Raw genomic sequence first — 19,735 nt, 5'->3', positions numbered from 1 at the left:
GAGGATTTTATCAAAGTTTACTATCTTTAGCTTATGTTATAAAAGCAACACCTAATAACCTGTGGTTGGAGGGAATTTATAAGAGCTTCTTAAATTGAAAATACTGAATATGCTTTTTCAAATCCCTCATCTCATCCTCACCCCCCCATAAACAAAGACATGCACAAACACATACACGCGTGCATATCCGCATCATGCCATGATCTGAAGGAAGAGTCAGTGCTCCCATGTATTCTCCCAGCACTTTATATATTGCTAAACAAAATTAAGGAAAACACCACCTTCCTTAACTGAGTCATTTACATGGAAGTTATTTCCAGATATACCACTTAGAAAATTTTATTAGCTACTCTAGGAAATGTTCCTACATTTACAATATAAAAAGGAAAAAGAGGACCAACTTGAGAATCTGTATGACTAGCAGCTAAAAGTCAGGCAAAAGAACTTTGTCTCTCCTCTAATTAGTTATAAACCTACTATTAACTTTTTATAAGGGCATTTTGAGTCTTTTCCAGATGTTCTGTATATTTTCTAAGAAAAAAAAAAAAACCCACCAATGTGCAAATATCAAAATAAAGGACCAGTGAAATAAAAATTGTGAAAATAAAATGCAGAGTGGATTAAAAAAAACTTAAAACATACAAGAAAGTTTAGACAACACCAGATTGAGGAAATTATACAAAGATAATCTTTAAATGCCATTAACGCAAACTAAAAATGACAAATAATGGAGAAAATAAAAATAGGCTTATGTATTTACATACACATTATATTTATATATACCTTAAACCAGTTACTGAACTGCTATTTAGTAATAATTTCGTTTCTAATCCAATGACTTATTTCACTAGTGGGTCCTTCATTAATCATAAATTCGATAATTTTCATCCAAAGGTCAAAAAGGGTTTTAAACATAAAAATTCTCTTATCTAAATCAAGGAAAGGTTTAAACACAGAAGAAGACATTCTTTGATGGTTACAAGGGAAGGGAGCGAGGTAGAGGGGAATTCACTAACCAGATAGTAGACAAGAATTATCTCAGGTGAAGGGAAGGACAACACACAATACAGGGGAAGTCAGCACCCCTGGACTAAACCAAAAACTAAGTTTACTGAACACGACAGGTCTAGGGACCATGGTTTCAGGTGACACTTAGGTCAACTGGCATAACAAAATTTATTAAGAAAATGTTCTGCATCTCACTTTGGTGCATGGCATCTGGGGATCTTAAAAGCTTGCAGGCAGCTATCTAAGGTACATCAATTGGTCCTAACCTACCTGGAGCAAAGGAGAATGAAGAACACCAAAGACACAAGGAAAATATAAGCCCAAGAGACAAAAGGGCCACACAAACCAGAGACTCAACCAGCCAGAGACCAGAATAACTAGATGGTGCCTGGCTACCATCAATGGCCGCCCTGACAGGGAACACAACACAGAGTCCTTGACGGAGCAGGAGAAAAGTGTGGTGTACAACTCAAATCCACATAAAAAGACCAGATTTAATGGTCTGACTGAGACTAGAGGAACTCCAGAAGACATGGCCCCCAGATTCACTGTTAATCCAGAATTAAAGCCAGCTCTTCAAAGATTAGAGTGGACTATAAAACAAAATGATACTTGTGAAGAGTGTGCTTCTTTGTTCAAGTAGATTCAAGAGACTAAAATGGGCAGCTCCTGTCCGGAGGCAGGGTGAGAAAGCAGAAAGGGACAGGAGCTGGTTGAACGGACACAGGAAACCTGGGGTGGGAAAGGGAAGTGTGCTGTCACATCATAGGGATTGCAACTAGGGTCACATAATAATATGTGTATAAATTTTTGCATGAGAAATTAACTTGAGTTGTAAACTTTCACCTAAAGCACAATAAAATCAAAAAAAGAAATTCTCTTAACCCCTCCAAAATAAAAACACCCGATTACATTTCTTAAATATGAGGAAAGTCATGATTGGAAGTCCCAGTTCTAGAATCAAGACACAAACCAGCGTTGGAATTCTAGCTCTAACACTCACTTGTTTTGTGACCCTGGGCAAGGGAATTAAGACTCTAAGAAGCCTACCTCTTCAAATATAAGTGGGGATAATTTATCCACGCTAGTATACTTTTTTAAAGTTTCTTAGGTGACAGTGATATAACCAATCTATGGGTCTTCAGGAAGCCCTGGTGGCATAGTGGTTAAGTGCTACAGCTGTTAAGCAAGAGGTTGGTTGGCAGTTCAAATCCACCAGGCACTCCTTGGAAACTCTGTGGGGCAGTTCTGCTCTGTCCTATAGGGTCACTATGAGTTGGAATCAACTCAATGGCAGTGGGTTTCATTTTCTGGTTTTATGGGTCTTCATTTGAAAATGACTGTCCTGTCATCTTTTTAGCAAATAAATATACACCCTGATCAAGCTAACATAAAAGCTGGTTTGTATTTATTTAGTGTACACTACATGATGTTGAAAAGATCTCTTTCACCAAAGAGAGCTTAGTAGCAGAAGGATACACAATGCTGGATTTTGACAAATTATTTTAGATGCACATAATTGTTGTACATACATTGCAAGGAAGATCGACTTAAGAAGTAAAAGTAGCTATGCTATACCTTCATATAAGAAGTACATTAAAGATTCTTACTTTGCAGAGAGGAGTTCTCGTAGATAGGGCTGTAGAACAACACTGTCACATAACAATTTTAATATAAAATGAGCATTTGCCTTTCGATCCTTGGATTCTACTACAGATGGCTCTGTGGAAGGACCTGTAAGCATGTTGTAACAAAACAGAGTAAACAAGACAAAGAATATTCTGGAATAATATATCAGGTATACATTAAATAATCCACTACCCAAAAACCCCATTGCCGTCACGTCCATTCCGACTCATAGCAATCCGACAGGACAGAGTAGAACTGCCCCATACAGTTTCCAAGGAGCACGTGGTGGATTCGAACTGCCAACCTTTTGGTTAATAGGCATAGCATCATCCACTACACCACCAGGGTTTCCCAATAATCCACTAACTAATAAAAAAATCTCCTGGTAATAGTAATAAATCATTAACTTCATCACAAGGAATTTAAACACTTTAATACGTTTTACAAATCTCATACTTCTAAATGTATCTATATACATGTTACATTTTCACTGATACGGGGAATACAATTCAGAGAATTAGATGTTTTCCAAACCAAGAAAAGCATGTGAGATAAAAGTGGAGATCTGTAGAAATCTAATATGCAAAGTGTACCTTTTTTTGCTTCTAAATGCCTAGGCAGATAACATAGTACAGATTCTCACCTGGAATGGTGGAGGTGCTTGGTCCTTGACCGGTGCCAGTCGCTGCTGTGGTAAGAGATCCCACAGCGGGGGCCAGGATAAAATCAATGTCACCATCTTTCAGTAAACAGAACAGCAGGATGTACATCATTACAGACAACATACCCCTAACATGTTCTCTTCACTGGCCTTATGGCTTTCCACTGCAAGCCAAAGGTCAAATAAGACAGAGGTTTAAGTGGAAACTTGTATTCCAAACTACTGAGAAGGAATCCACTAGATAAATTAATGACTTATGTCGATGTATTATCAACAAATGATCTACCTATCTTCTTACTAGTGTAAAAATATTTCAGTAAAAGGGGGATGACTGACAAGTATCTAAAATTTTAATTTTTAAAGTACAAATCTCTTAAATCAAATTTTTATAACTTAAAAATCAGTTAAAATAATCATTATATTACTTTCAAGTATTTCAAATTTCTGAATATTCTACTAAAATGCTCAATTTCTTCTCTTTCATGACCTTATCTTTTTTGTTAAACACTAAATAAGATAATAGATCTTACCAGGATCCATTGCAGGAGGATCAGGAACCCAACTAGGGGGAGCTATGGGAGGTGACACTGGATCCTGGTGGTCACTGGATGAAGCTCCAGCTTCATGTCTCCCCAAACCAGCTGCTCTCAATGAACGTCTCATCATTTCCCGTAATCTCAAACTAGAAGAACAGGGACAAAACCAGAGCTCACTACTATGTCTAAATGTTAATTCGCAGGTGCACAGAACTTCTCATCTGAGAAGATCAAAGTATGTTCTATAAGCAAACACTCCAGGCAAAGGAAGTGAAGCGCAAATGCCAATTCTGGAATCACAGAATAAGTCAGTGAGGGACAAAAATGAAACTGAGGGCTCCTAGCACCCAGTTCAGCACTAAAACCACTATATTAATTAAGCTCCCACACAAACTTAAGCACAGGGAACAAAAGTTGTTGTGAAGATTAGGAAATAAGTTTTATCCTTTCATACAGTTAAGATAAATGAACAGCTGAACATTAAAACAAAATAAGTGTTTCTGTCTTTCACTTATAATCAATAATAATAAAGTTTAAAAATGGACATTAGCAAGCATACTGATTAATACAACACCAATATTTTTAGCCTCAGTCTGAAACATCTTGGTAAATACACTCACTAAATTCTTCGTTTGTGACCTCAAAAGCAATTAAATTAATAACCACACAGTGAGTAGTTTTAAAACAAAAACCAATTTAGATTTATTTTTACACAAAAAGTTTTTTTTTTTGTTCTTAAAATAGTACAATTTGCATCCCAAGGAAATTATTAAATGAAACTGGAGCTTGTAAAATACGTTGTTAGATTAATGTCTGGGCTTGATTTTTTTTCTCCTGCTATACTCAAAAAAAAAAAGAAAAATTGTACAGGTGCACACATCACTAAAAAGGAACAGAAATAATCACCAACACAGGCCTCTTAAGGATTATGGGGAACTGATAACTACCTGTACAAAAATCTGTACTTTACCTCTGAATAAAAGTTTACAAAGGCTACAATGTTAACACATTAAGAATTAACAGCAATTAAGAGAAAGCACATGAGGCAAATTCCTTCACTCTGCCACAGTTTTAGAGCATCTAAATGGATAAAGAGTAAAAAACTCAGTTTTAAGGGCCAGGCAACACATAAGGGGCATCATTCTCCCACACAGATTTAATCCCAAAGACATGACATTTCTGATGTGAAAGAGCTAACATCTGTGAGTATATCTATAAATAAGCAATTTAGAAAAGATTTTATTAATGTTTGACTCTCTAATTGTGATTATTTTTTAATCCTAGGAAAAATGTGTTTTTCCATAAGAATACATTATCAACTTTATAAGAAAAATAATCTTAAACCATTCACAAAATTTCTTTTAGAGGCTACTTGCAGAAACACATCTATTTTATAAGGCATATATATGATGATGCACTTTCTGGAAAATTCTGCAAAGTAAAATTTGACGACTCAAATAATATTAATTATTATAATATGCACTATTAAAAAATAGCTACAACCAATGTCTTCTCTCCCAACTTAGAAATTTGAGTTTAAGAGTTTTAATGATATGGAAGGTGAGCAGGACACAGTTGACTGTTTTAGTCAAGGTCACCTCCCTATCCAAAGATATCACCCACAGAGAAAGGCGGGCTCCTTGCCAATCACAGTGTACCAGGGTGACTGTTTACACCGTGATGCTTCTATACCATTTTAATTACGCTCAACAGACACTTGGTATCTTAATGTGTCTTACCCAAAACGTAGAAAAAAACAGCAATAGTTGGGAGACACTTTAAATGACCTGAAAATAAATGCATGCTCTGGGCTTATAAGATGAATGTTTATTTACATCAGGATCACACACTCAATGCCTACTGCACCAGGCAGATAAATGAGTAAAGGGCAGTCAGGTGTAAGAAGTAGTGGCAAACTAGAGGCGTACATGCCCATCTAAAGGCATTCAACTTTTAAAGAAAAAAGTTTAACATTGTACAGGCTACAGAAAACATATGTGGGCTATTCTCCAACTCCTAGCTTTTAGAATGGATTTAGAATAAATGAAGATAAATTAAGACCATAGTCTCATCTTGAACTTGCAAGCTCCCAACTTTGTTGTGATGTAGTCAAGTCAGTATTAAATGAGGGGATCATTCCTTTTTTTTTTTTTTTTTTAATTGTTCTTAACATTTTTTCTTCATTTGGTCTTGGGAACATTTTTTTAAGTACAATGCCCAGCTCCTCATACAGACTCTTAAAAAAAAAAAAAACACAAAAAAAGAAAACAAAAAACAAAAAAAGAAATTATTCTTCAAGATGTTGTACACAATTCATGAAGATTCACCTGTATCCTCAGTGGCTGAGGACAATACTGAGGAGATACCACCTTGGCTGCTAAGATTCAGAGTTTTGACATTTCTTCATATAGGCTTGCCTGGAGTCATCGTATTTTCTGACAATATGGAAGAATTCAAGGATGATGTAATTTCCTCTTTGTAAGCACGTTATATCCATGCTACAGAAGCCTTAGAATCCAGTCATGTTCAAACACACCACTGTGACAAAAAAGCGAAGGTCATGTGTCTTCCAGATTAACAATCTCTAGAGTAAATACACCTGCAATCAGATGCATCAATCAAGCTTTCCACTAAATCTGACTTTTGTACTCAGGAATATTGAGTCATAACAAAACTTCTGAGTCAAAGCATCATCTGAAGGCATTTAACAGTACTCCATTCAATACTGCAATTGCATCAGTTTTGAGCTTACAGCTCATGAATCCCATCCTGCATACTCATCAAGGGGCATCGCCTAGAAAAATCCATTGTAGGCTAGAGGAGGGTTTCACTTCAGTGAAGCAGTCTGTGGACTTCCTACTGCCCGGCGTGGATAATAAGACTCCTGTGCTTTCATCTGTTCAACCGGCAGCCCTGAGTTTGAACTGGTTAAGAGCACTGTAGTGAAATCTTCGGCAAATTCCTCAAAGGAGCTTACTCTGCAAATTTATTTCTGTGAGCAACGCATCACCCACTCTTGAAGCTCCTTTTAGTCTTTGCCTTCAAAATAATCCTTACATGAAAAAAAGATGGCAGCACTGGCATTGGACAAATCATATCAGAGAGTCCAACTTGGTTTGCATCTGTATTTTCCCTGAGGAAGTGAAATACCTGAAATAATTCAGAGACTAATTTCTTCAAGAAAAATTTAAGTTGTTCTCCATTTTAGACCAAACACTTTCTCTGCCTAGTGTAATCCTAAATAAATAAGATGGTGATAATTTCCATTTTGTATAGTCTACATAATGATTTTATACTGTTTTAAGTTATGATTTGGTACATAAATATTTATTTGACAAATCTCACTTCAGGATATTTTTGAACCTGGGAAGCTATCGACTTGGTAGCTTTCCTGGTGCCAATTTAAGGATAACCATTTGTAAAAGGTAAGTTGAATATGGAACAAAAAATAGGCAAGGGATGTCCTCATCTTAAGTAGGCTGTCCAACCAATCACGTTAGCACACAGTGAGCACTGCTTTCATTAAAGATCTATCAGTAACCAAGAATTTTGGCTCAATAGTGTCTTAAATAAATGTGCTTTTTCCTACAGAAATAAAATTATACCCTGAATTCTTTATATCCCTCATCTATTTAAAAACCTATCAATTTTAACATGTTATCAAGGTCTGTCCAACCCACAACTCAGAAAGCCTGAAAATTTAAAACATCAAATATTCAGAAAACAATACTCATCAGCCTTTTATTTCTTCCCATATTATTAAGACATCTCAGAAACTGACCTAAGTAAGCCATCTGAAAAAAAAAGATTGAGGCTCTTTTTAATTACTGTTATTACCTGTTCTCCAACTAAAGAAAATAACTTCCTAGAAAGCAAGAATGATGAATTTAGAACATTTTCAAAGAATCGAGTTTGAATCACTTGTCTAAATTATCTCAAATTTATGACATATCTCAAATTCAGTTTTATCTTAAACTAAACTCTAATTAGATATCTCAGATATTTTTCCCCAGGGTGATATTTTCACTACCAAGGAAGGAGGAACAAAAAACAAAAGCAAAAAAGGACCCACCAATTCATGCACATGGTAGGTAAGAGCTACATGTCTTCCTGTACTTGAATTTTTCTTCCTCCAATTAAACTTTCCTGGTAAAAATCACATTACCTTCGGCTACTTGATGATCCAGCCCGATTACCAGGGCCATTACTTGAAACAACTGATATTGCATTTGCAATAGCTTCCACAGCAGAAAGCCTTTCTGCAAATGTATTTCTTTCTGAGCGCTCTGCTTCTGAAACATAAAGAGAAAAAACTGAGATCAATTTAAACTTCAAAAATAACTAAGAGATTAAGTATGTAGAGGCCTCTAGATACCAGCTGCTATAATTTTAATGCTCCATCCAATGCAAATATTAGGTAGCCTAATACTTTAACTTTTCCTCCTTGAAGCAACAAGACAGACTGAACTGTGATCTTTAATGTGTGGAGATATTAAAGATATCTTCTTTATTTACTTTTCATCTTTCAAAGGCCAAATTCCAATTTTCACTACGAAGGAAGGAAAACGATCTACATATCAGTATCTCAGTCTTTGGTTTATACACTACTTATAATCCTTTAGTGATTCAGTAATGAGACAAAGGTCAGAAACTTGCAAACCACTATTAAAAAATGTAGCTATCAGAATAACAAAAGCAGAATTCAAAATAAAGAAGAACATTATGAATTACATAATTACATTTTAGGTTTTTTAAAAGTTTCCCCCTTTGTTTAGCCAATTAAAAACTTTATGGTGAAATAGTCTGTTTACTTTTTTAAAACATTTAACAATTTGCTAGGTTATTTTTCCCTCCACATTTTGAACATTGGGATGAAAGCTACATTATGAAAATTGGGATGAAAACTACCACAATATAATTTGGCTTAACTTGCTAAATTATTACATAAACTCCATGGTAATACAAACTAAATCATCTGCAATTATAAAATCAGTAAAGCTCATTAAGTACCACTCATATATATACACACATATATACATGGAAACAGAATTCAAGACAACAACAACAAAAAAAAACACCCTGATGAAAAATTTTATTTACTTATGTGATACATCCACCCTAACAAGAGACAGGCATATTTATCTTTAAGAGAGTCAAAACACCAAGATTTTACAAGACAAAAGTACACACACATACACAACAAATTCTTCATTGTAATTTGCTTTTCTTTTCTCTCAAATGTTGTCATGTTTCCAAAATTCCCTAAAACTTTTTTAAAAGACCTTGTTATAGTTCTTAATCTCACCCTCTTCTTCTTTAGTTTCCTTATTGCTTGTTGGAAAGCAAACAGATACACAAGCATGCAGAATATTTCGATTTCCATCACATCTATGGCCGATGAATGTCTGTAGCAGCTGCAGATTCTGCTCTAGAACGACTGCTTGCTCAAGATTCATGAGATACTGTCGACAGGCCTCGTAGTCACAGCGTAGAATATGCTGCATTAAGGTTTGTTTCTGTGCTCAGAGAAATTAGGAAAAAAAAAAAAACTTCGATAATTTGAATAGCATTAGGAAAGGAAAAAAAAACTTCAATAATTTGAGTAGCATATTAAATATGTCAAATTTTTCTCGTGGCCAGCACTATATATAATCAGCTCTGCAAATAAGTAAAGACAGTTTCAGGTGGTGTGGCAAAAGGAGTTGAACTTAAAGGTGCCCTTTAAGCAAAATACACAATTGACAGGAAAAGAAATGGGTTGGCAAATTTTTCCTGTAAAGGACCAGTAATTATTTTCAGCTTTTACTACTACTCAACTCTGCTGTTTCGGCAGGAAACCAGCCATACTTGATGCATAAATGAATGGGAATGGCCAGATTTGGCCTATAGGCAAGTTTGCAGACCACAGGTTTACATTATATGTTATATGGCCATATAAAATCAGAATCCTATTAAGATTGTTAATCAATTAAGAAAAGGGTAAAAATTTTATTCCAGGCTTGCTCTCACCTCTTATGCTCTTCATGTTACCATATTACACTTTGATCCATGAAAACCAAAACCTTCAACTCCCCAGAAATCATGACAGATGCAAACCCCAGAGGTGATAACTAATGTGGTCCAAGACATGGTACTAATCAAGTACTAATCAAGTATCTGTAGAACACATCGTTAACTACCTGAGAACAGCATGAACATGTCAAAAAGTTCAAATGTGTTTCTTTCAAATGAAAACTATAGTTACATTTAATGGACTGAGTTAAAAGCACTAGTTTTAGAAAACAAATAAATTGCCTCATTTTAACTAGAACTAGGAACTCAAAGAAAGCAGGTGGGAAAAGAGTGTGGGAATACAAAGGAAAAGGAAGAATGTATTTGAACAATTTGCCACCTCCTCCCCAAAAGTGCCTAAAAAGCTTCTTCCCTCTCCCAACCTTACAGGGTCTAAGGGCCTAAAAGAAAACACATCCAAAAAGCCATTTCCAATACCCACCATACGTGAAGTAAGCCATTGTGACTGCTAACTATGGCTCTGAAGTGACCCCATAATAGGCAACCTCCAGTTCAAAAGTATGAGGTAAACCACTTAAGACTAAATTTGCCAAAGACTAGTAAATATATGCATTAATCAGTACGTTAAGAGAATATGTCAAAATCTCTCCAAAGAACAAAAAGACAGGGTATTTTCAAAGTCAAATAAAAATCGAGGTATTTTGTTGTACACTGCTGTGATACAGAATGTTTTCAAACAATCAGCCACATCATCTGGCTGGAAGCAGGCACTCTACAGGGAGCTCTCATCTCCAGCCTGCTGGATTGTATAAGCGTTCTCATACTGAGAGTGTAATACTACACAGAGCTGTGTTACAAGCAAAAAAGTTTATCCTGCATCGCTATATACTGTATATGTCACTTATTCTTATGGCAAAGGGGCAGAAAGGGTAGAACCACAAGAAATTTTTAAGTGAACTTTTTCTGCTCTCGTCACTGCCAGGCCCTAGTTCACTGAGGTACAAAGATAAATGATGACACACTTTATCCCTACCCATGGGATGATGACATATTTTATCTGATCCTTGAGATGCTGACAAAGTACAAGAGTCACAGAACAAAATGCCTGCAAGAGCACGTGAAGTAATAGAAATGAGTGAAGGGGGCTGAGTATAAAACACACTCACACAAGCTAGAGAATTAATGGCAACTAACACTTGGACTCAAAAAAAAAAAAAAAAAACTTTTAGTTTTTTTTAACACTTGGACTCTGGGCAACAAATTACAAGTAGTGAGGTCTGTAATGAATAGAGACTGCATGTAACTTCTAAAAGGGATAGTCAAAAGTTTCTATGTTAGATTATGCACCCAATGTTACCATATCTTCTAACGTTTTAAGAGCAACAGAAAATCTGGATTTCAAATATAAACTCTGTGATTTTTAAATATTGACAACTAATCAAGAATTTTAAAATGACGTGAAGGCTATTTCTAGGGGCCAAATTCAGGTCAAGTCCACTTCCCTGACTAGTTTGGAATCACTAGTCTAGAAGGCTACAATCAAAACTACTCAATAATATGAACACTGGGCCCTGAAACAAAAGCTTACCCGGTGGCTTTCAGGAGCACCTGGATGCAGGTCTAACAAGTTTGCTGATCATCTCCAGCCTTATGAAGGGTAAATGAGCTCCCACACCAAGTCCCATTTCCATCATTTAAAAAAAGATCCTCCAAAGAACTGCCCATATTTATCTTCAGTTCCTCACCTCCCTTTTTCTCCTTCACTTACTCTAATCAGGCCTTTATCCTCCCTGTCAATAGAGACTCAGAGACAAACCCAACAGTCACTATTCAGTTCTCACCTTACGTGACCTACAGCACCATTTGACACAGTTGATCACTGTATCCTCCTTGACACATGCTCTTCATTTGGCTTCCAGGACACCACTTATCCTAGTTTTCCTCCAACTCTTGTGGCTGCTCCTTCTCAGTCTCCTTTGCTGGCTCCTCTTTATCTCCCCAGCATTTAAACACTTACGGCTCAGTCCTTGGACCTTTCTCTTCTCCTCAACCTTGGTGATCTCATTCAGTATCACATCTTTAAATACTCCAATTCCCAAGTTCAGTTCTTCAGTCTTCTCTCTCCTGGTCTCCAGATTTACACACCTAGCTCTCTACCCGCCATCTCCTCTTGGATATCTGACAGGCATCCTAACCTTAACATGTCTAAAGCCCAACTTCCAAGTCTGCTTTTGCTCTGCAATCTTCATCCCAATAAATCGCAACTTTATACTTCCAAAACCTTGTCACCCTCGTGCTTCCTCACACTCTGTATTTAACCATCAGCAAATCCCATTGGCTCTACATTAAAAACATATCTACTATATCTAGAATCTAATCAGTTTTCACTCATAGGTCAAGCCACCATCATCTTCCACCTGTATTATTTTAATAGTCTCCTAATTAGTCTCTCTACTTCCATACTTGCCCCCCTAGAATTCTCGACACATCAGCAGTGATCCTTTTAAAATGTAAGTTAAAATAGGTCAATCTCTGCTCAAGTTGTTCCAGAGGCTTCCAGGTGTTGCCTTTGTATCTAACAAACCACTCAACCTCAACATGTTTAAAACTAAACTCATCCTCTTCCCTTATCCCATTTATTTTTCTTCCTGTATTTCCTCGCTACAATCAATCACACCCAAATCAGAAGCTTGGGGTTACAATAACACCTTCCTTTCATTTACTACTGACACCCAGTCACCAAGCCTTATAGGTTCTAATTCATCTCCTCTTCTTCACTCCCAAGAGTTTAAGCTAACTTTGTTTTGCACCTGGATAATTACGTTAGCCTTTTATCTGGTCTCTATATTTCCAATCTCTATCCTACACTTCCTACAAATCCATTCTCCACTACTAACCATCCTTTTAAAAAATGTAATTATGCCATCCTACAGCTTAAAATCTTTTTCCTCATAGCTTTCAGGGAAAAGTTCAGGCCCCCAGGTTAACACAGAAGGACCCCTAGTGCCCCTCTTCAGCCTTATCAGTTGCCACTCACTAGTCCATATGAGCCCTACCTTCTGGTTATATCCAGAGAATGTACACATTTTCTAACACATTATATAGATTCACAAAGGCTGCTCTAAGTGTCCGGGATAACATCTCCCACCTTCATCCTTGGGCCTAGGGGACCCGTACCTAATCAATAAAAGTTCTGTCTAAGCATCACCCCCTCAGGGAAATCTTCCCCACGGTCACAGTTTGATTTAGATCCCTCCTCTCTGTGCTCCCACAACATTGTGTATGCCTTAAATTACACTGTAATCACTGATTTGCTTGTCTCTCTTGCTCTAACAGACTGCTACCACCTTTAGGGAGAGGGTAATGAATGACCTATTCAACACTGTTTCCCCAGACTCTTGCAAGTATCTTCTGAATTAAAATGTCTTATAAAGGTTAAATTACCTCTACAGCCATGATGATAATGGCAGCCTTCTTTTTGATTGTTGAATTGGCAGGAAGATTTATTAAAGAATGTACACCCATTCCAAGACTACTGATAGGTGGAAGATCAAGCCAATCAGGATCCCTTATTCCTCCCATGCAATCTTTGGCCATTGGGTAGATAGTACCATTTCCATCTCGAAGAATAATAGGAGACTCCTAAAATGGAGGACAAATAATAAAGTTTAGCTCTCAATCAAAAATGTACAATAAAAATATCTATTTTCAAATTGGATGTTAGTAATAATGACCAAACAAGGTTTCTAGCATTAAAATGTATTAAGAATTCTAAATTCTTCCATAGCTTATTAACAAGTAAACAAGAGCCACACCCTAAACATCACAAAAATGCCAGTGCTGTCGTATCACTTTTTCAAAAGCAAAAATGAGCCTCTGTACCTGTCCAGCAGTGAAAATGGCTACATTCCTCTCATTCTGACCAAGGAAAGCAATGCTGCTTGTAGGAAAATTATTTTCCTGTTCTGCTTTTCCTGTAGCAAGGTCAAAGATACAATACCGTACCCAATTTCCAGTCTTCAAAACAGCATGCACACCTTCAGAAGCACGTAAATAGAAAGAAAAACTGTTATATATTTTTAGTGATCTCTGACACCTCTGGCCACATTTGTAAATTAATTCAAACAAATACACTTTATTCCATAATGTTACACACGGGACAAAAAACTGCCAATGCCCCAAACCACTTTAATTTTATTCCTATTTACTGCACAAGCATTAATAACATATAGAACATGCCAGTTAAAAGTTACAAAATGTTTACCTTTGGAATCTACATTCACTGCTAGTATTTCTGTTTTTTCAGGTATACACAGCTTTTTAGGAGTCCTCTGGAAACAGTCAGGAACTTTTGGTGTTCCACCAGTTTTCACAACCTATATAACACAAAAGAAATTTTGCTTTCAAATTCTCATAACATATGCAAGCCAGTCCCAGAATTCACTTAGTAAGCAATTCCTCGACACTTACCTGCAGCTCATCAATTCTAAGTAATCTACAATCTTGCAGGAGAGAAGAAGGGTCAGCATCTGAACCAGAACTGCTCTGGCAGTTTGTATTACTGGATGTTCCTGGAAATTTCACAGCAACATAGGCACCATCCACTTTTAGCACCTAGAAGTACAATTAAATATGGTAAGCAATATGCAGATTCTAGCCACTTAGCTAATTTAACATGGAACAAAGAGATGAAAGGCATGTAACTGGACACCTTATAAGGGTGTTATTTCTTCAAAGTATCACCATGTTATAAAATTAAACTGGACACATTCACCAAAGTTTTGCTATTCATGTCTATACTCTAGGCTCACCTCCTTGTAGCCAGGGATTACTCTGTACATGTTTAACAATCAACCGGTAAACTTTAAGTATAACCCATTAAGCCCCATCTTCCCTCCTTAATAGAACTTTCCTGGTGATGGTAATGTCCTTAATTTGCACTGTCCCATCTGGCAGCCACTAGCCATTAAATGGCTACTCAGCACTTGAAATGAAACTAAGGTGAGTGAAGAGGTGGTTTCTTAATATTATTTAATTTCGATAAATTTAAATAACTATATATGGCTAGTGGCTACTGTACTGGACAACACAGGTAGACGGCAATGCACAGTAAGACAACCACCACAGGACTTGAAACCAGGATACCTGAGCCCCACCTCTGCTACTCAGTATCTGCATGCTTTTGAGTCAGTGTGATCTTCTTGCAGGAGAGAAAATGCCTGCCCATAAACTGCAGTTCTGTTTTGAGAATCAAATGGAAGGGTGTATGAGAAAAGCCTCTGCAAATCATAGAACACAGTATATCTACCCTGTCATTCAAGTACAAGTGAAAAAGCATCACATTTCAGGAAAACCTTTATAGATTTCCACAGTTGTAGATCCATTCTGTTTTCAAATGTGGGGGGAAAAGGGGTGAAATTAACTTGGTTTCTTAGAAGGCAAGACCACCTTCAGGAAAAGGGGAGAAGAAAGTAGACAGTGAATTAAGACTTTTAAATCTATGTTATAGAAGAAGACCTCAATTAGAACCATCTAACAGATGGAGTCACCCTGAGTCGGAGTCAACTCAAAGGCAACTGGTGGTGTGTTCCAAAGAATGGACCGTATCAAAATGCAATGTACCTTTTTGTAACTTTTCTATGAATCTAAAATAATTATGAAATAAAATGCTCATAAAAAAGCAACATATTACCATAAATGCTCAAGAAAAGGCATAACGGTCCTCTGTCTGTCTGGGACAGAGGAGATATATGCATCAGATTAAGAAATGGGATTAATGAGACCACCAAAGGTGACAGAGCAGCCTTGGAAAAAGGGCTGACCGGCACTCACCAGCTGCAAATTGTTGGACAACCAATATCACTATAGTTCTATTAGTAATTAATTCTTGGATACTGTGAACAAACCTTGCCAACAGGAACATTCTTAACATCTTCCACAAAAACGACTTCCCTAAGAGACCATTGCTCTTCATTCACCTTTTCCTCTTCTTTCGGGGCAGGGGTTGACCGTCGTCGTTCTTAGACAACAACAAAATGGTAAGTACCAAAAAGAAAATGTGAAAGAGACTTTATAAATGTCATCTAAATATATGAAAAAAATCATTTTTATAGGGATACATAACTGAGGTTTCTAAATAAACTTTTGTTAACTACTGCTTTATGAATTGGGGCTTTATGAACAATTTCCACTTCAAATCAATTTATGGGGAAGAACAGCCATATCCATTAATGCCCAATTAAAACTATATTAACACTACTATAAACTGCAAAGAAAAATATATTTTGAACCCTTCAAAATTATGGCTATCTGACCAGTGATAAAAAAGGAAGATCTGTAAGTTTAACTTCAATCTCATATACTTCAATTTTCTCACTTATAAGCAATTACATTGTAAAATAAATTTTGAGGAACTTTTAAAAAAACCTGTAAATCCCAGGTATAGAAGTTAAATTCAGGTTCACAAATTCCTCAAAATCTCAGCAAAGTCGTGACCAAGTCATAACCAACCCACAGAAAGTGGGGTATATATGCTAGTTAGTTGTGATAATTTCCTTCTATTACTGCAATGCATTTTACATATATTAAAATATTATAATCCCTAAAAACAACAGAAACAGTCATTGCTGTGAATACTGTTTTTCCACTTAAAGAAAGCTGCTCAAAAGTAATTCAAACTAGTAGAAACACAATCTATATGAAAACATCTAAGAAAAACATAAATCGCTTCACATCAGAAACAAACTGAACACAGCCATCCGCATGGGACATTGTTCAGATCAGTGTGTACTACACATAAAACTTACTGTATGGCATTGACGCACTGCTGGCAATTGAGGACGCATCACTACAGGTGGACGCTGGCGATGGTGGAGGACCCATTTCTGTTTTCACTGGTTCCTGCTTACTTTCAGGCCTGAGATTAGAAACCAGAATATCCTTATAATTAGGAAAATGAACTATTAGAAATGTTTTTCAAATGGTTTAATACTCAAGTTTAGTCTTATAATTAAGAAAATGCTGTGGAAAAGGTGCACTCTGCGTACTTACAATTTTTAGTAATGTTCTAATACAGAAAAGAAAAATATATCATACACAGCTATCAACAAATTGGAATAATGACTCAAATAAGCTTTATCTAGAATAACAAAAGCTCAACGTATCAACATAGCTTTACCATAAACCTCTCGAGCAAATAAAGTTCATATTGTTGTGACTATAACTCAGACTAACTTGATTTAGCAATGTAACTGAAAAAATGGTGAAGACAAGTAACTAGAAAACCTCCTAAACCAAACCCATTGCCATCGAATCGATTCCAACTCATAGTGACCCTATAGGACAGAGCAGAACTGCCCCTTAGAGTATCCAAGAAGTGCCTGGTGGATTTGAACTGTGAACCTATTGGTTAGCACCTGTAGCTCATATTAACCACTATGCCACCAGGGTTTCCAGAAAACCTACTAGCAGATCATTAATTTCCTAAGGTTCAAAGAAAGAATTCTTCTCACAATGGTTTTAAAAAATTTTATTCTTCACGAACCATCATCTGCTATAACTGAAATAGGAAATTATAGGATTAAAAATGCTATCCCACTTCAATGAGTTATCTCATTAACACTAAAAGTTAACTACAACTATACAATATCCTATGAATACATAGTAAAACATAGATATTTTTATCTTTTAAAAGCAGAAGTCAGTTTTTAGTCAGAAAAAGTCACTTATTACTCAAAAACGCTACATATTTCATCCTGACGTATATTATAATTAGGGTCATCATCTTAACCCTTTCATCTCCTAATGCCCCCATCAAGAATTTCACCTAAGTTTAGAAATGGTCCAAAGAAAACCAGCAATATTTTCACCAGCATTGTAGCAAGAGTGCTCAGTATAAGCACAAAGTGAATACTCATGGCTGCTCTGCAAATCTTGTGATGGTGGCAGCAAGCCAGTACTGATTAATCACTTGCATGCCTCTAAAGTGAACTCATTTCAATGACTAGCAAAGAGGAATACTATTCACATTAAAATTATTATCTTAACATTTCATTTTGCTTAGCTCTTTTACTAAATTTATTAATATAGATGGTAAATTTCAAGGACAATCTTGAAAAACTTCATAAATTATAGGACATAAATATATTATAATCTCCTGTTTGTATACATCAAATATATTTCAACTGCTCTTTATTTCAGAATGTGAAAAATCTACATGTACACTATGATCCCAATTATTTCTTTTTAATGCTTGTATAAATCTAGAAAAAAATATATCAAATGTTTAAAGTGATATTTCTGGAATTTGGTATTTTTACTCTTCTCTGTTTCTATAATGTTCATTTTTTTTATAAGATTAAGAAAAAAGTTCTTTTTTTGTCCTTTTCTGATAAGTTTAAAATATTTTCATACTTGATTCATGATGCTACACAAGCTGTCTATAACCCAGAAGACTGTTGTTTTCTACCAAAAACTTTATTGGAAAAAATCTGGAAACAGATAGTGGTGATGTTTGCACAATATAAAACCCAGTGCCGTCGAGTCGATTCCAACTCATGGTGACCCTATAGGATAGAGTAGAACTGCCCTATAGAGTTTCCAAGGAGCGCCTGGTAAATCCGAACTGCCAACCTTTTGGTTAGCAGCCATAGCACTTAACCATTACGCCACCAGGGTTTCCTTGCACAATACAGTGAATGTAATTAATGCCACTGATTGTACATGTAAAAATGGTTGAGATGGCAAATGTTTTGTTATATACATTTTACCACATAAAAAAATTGAAAGAAAAAAATTTTATTAAAGCTTTTAAGTTCACACATCAAAAAACCACAAGGTGCAGCTATATACAATTCAGTGGTGTTCAGGAGCCCTGGCAGCACAGTGGTTAAGAGTTTGGCTGCTAACTGAAAGGTCAGCAGTTTGAATCAACCAGTTGCTCCTTGGAAACCCCATGGGGCAGTCCTACTCTGTCCTATAGGGTCGCTATGAGTTAGAATTGACTCAATGTCAATGGCTTTTTTTTTTTTTTTTATGTTCACATACCCTCCCACCCAAAAAAGTTTACAAACCCTGTATAGAATTCCCCTCCCCAGCACATTAACCTGTAAACCACTTCCAATGATCAAGATGCAGGCAAGAAATTATGAAGACAATTATACAAGGAGAGAGGAGAAAGAAGGCCTAATATTAAGGCCGAACACATCATTACCACTATACAGTACCTGCAAAGCAACACCATCTAATGACAAAATAAAGACATCAAAAGAGAACTCAACACTCCCATTCTGGCTGGACTCATCAACCGCAACTGTCATATACAAATATTAACCAAGTTACAAAAAGTAAAATTTAGTAATTCCCTTCAAAATTCCTGGGGATCTTACAAGACCTCAATACATTAGCAGTTTTCTATGACACTGTATGCCTAAGTCTTCTTTGATTATCCCCATGCATACACAGGTCAAACAAAGAACTGGTATGTAAAAGCAAAATGAGTTAGGGTACAGTACTTACTTAGTTTCAGTAGTTTTGCTAGCTTTTTCCATGCTTTTTAAGCTCTCAGGAGATCTAAGTTGAAATCTACAGCTATCATTCATATTCCAAACTGACTCCATTAAGACACCAACTTTAGGAATCCCAGCGCTAATTGAAAATGCAACTGCTCCAGCGTGATAAAGAGGATTATTTCTTAGGCACACCTAGCAAACAAAAGAAAATCACCATTGAGAGGACATGACTTTAAAAACAAATTAGAATAGCAATTTCAAGTGTATGAAAATACAATACATGAAAGTATTCTTCCTTGTTTTTCCAAATACAATCTTATATAATCAAGAGGCTAATAAAGCATCAACTTAAAGCTCTCCATCAAAAAAATGTATTCCTA

The 19,735-nt window shown here is 36.2% G+C and overlaps 1 protein-coding gene across 1 annotated transcript in view; it reads right to left on the bottom strand.

Moving 5' to 3' along the window:
* The window catches only part of UBR5 (ubiquitin protein ligase E3 component n-recognin 5), a 172,895-nt gene that overhangs the window by 51,741 nt on the left and 101,419 nt on the right, over positions 1-19,735 (bottom strand). The window contains exons 14-25 of the mRNA XM_049854462.1: positions 19,363-19,547; positions 16,653-16,762; positions 15,753-15,865; positions 14,317-14,460; positions 14,111-14,222; positions 13,729-13,883; positions 13,291-13,488; positions 9,140-9,350; positions 8,000-8,126; positions 3,829-3,980; positions 3,281-3,376; positions 2,619-2,742 (exon numbers count right to left, since the gene is read on the bottom strand). Of these exons, the coding sequence (XP_049710419.1) occupies positions 2,619-2,742; positions 3,281-3,376; positions 3,829-3,980; positions 8,000-8,126; positions 9,140-9,350; positions 13,291-13,488; positions 13,729-13,883; positions 14,111-14,222; positions 14,317-14,460; positions 15,753-15,865; positions 16,653-16,762; positions 19,363-19,547 (1,727 nt within the window). The remainder of the gene's footprint in view (positions 1-2,618; positions 2,743-3,280; positions 3,377-3,828; positions 3,981-7,999; positions 8,127-9,139; positions 9,351-13,290; positions 13,489-13,728; positions 13,884-14,110; positions 14,223-14,316; positions 14,461-15,752; positions 15,866-16,652; positions 16,763-19,362; positions 19,548-19,735) is intronic.

This window comes from Elephas maximus, chromosome 15, assembly GCF_024166365.1.
Source record: "Elephas maximus indicus isolate mEleMax1 chromosome 15, mEleMax1 primary haplotype, whole genome shotgun sequence".
Taxonomy (NCBI): domain Eukaryota; kingdom Metazoa; phylum Chordata; class Mammalia; order Proboscidea; family Elephantidae; genus Elephas; species Elephas maximus.
This window is presented reverse-complemented; position numbering and strand designations above follow the sequence as displayed.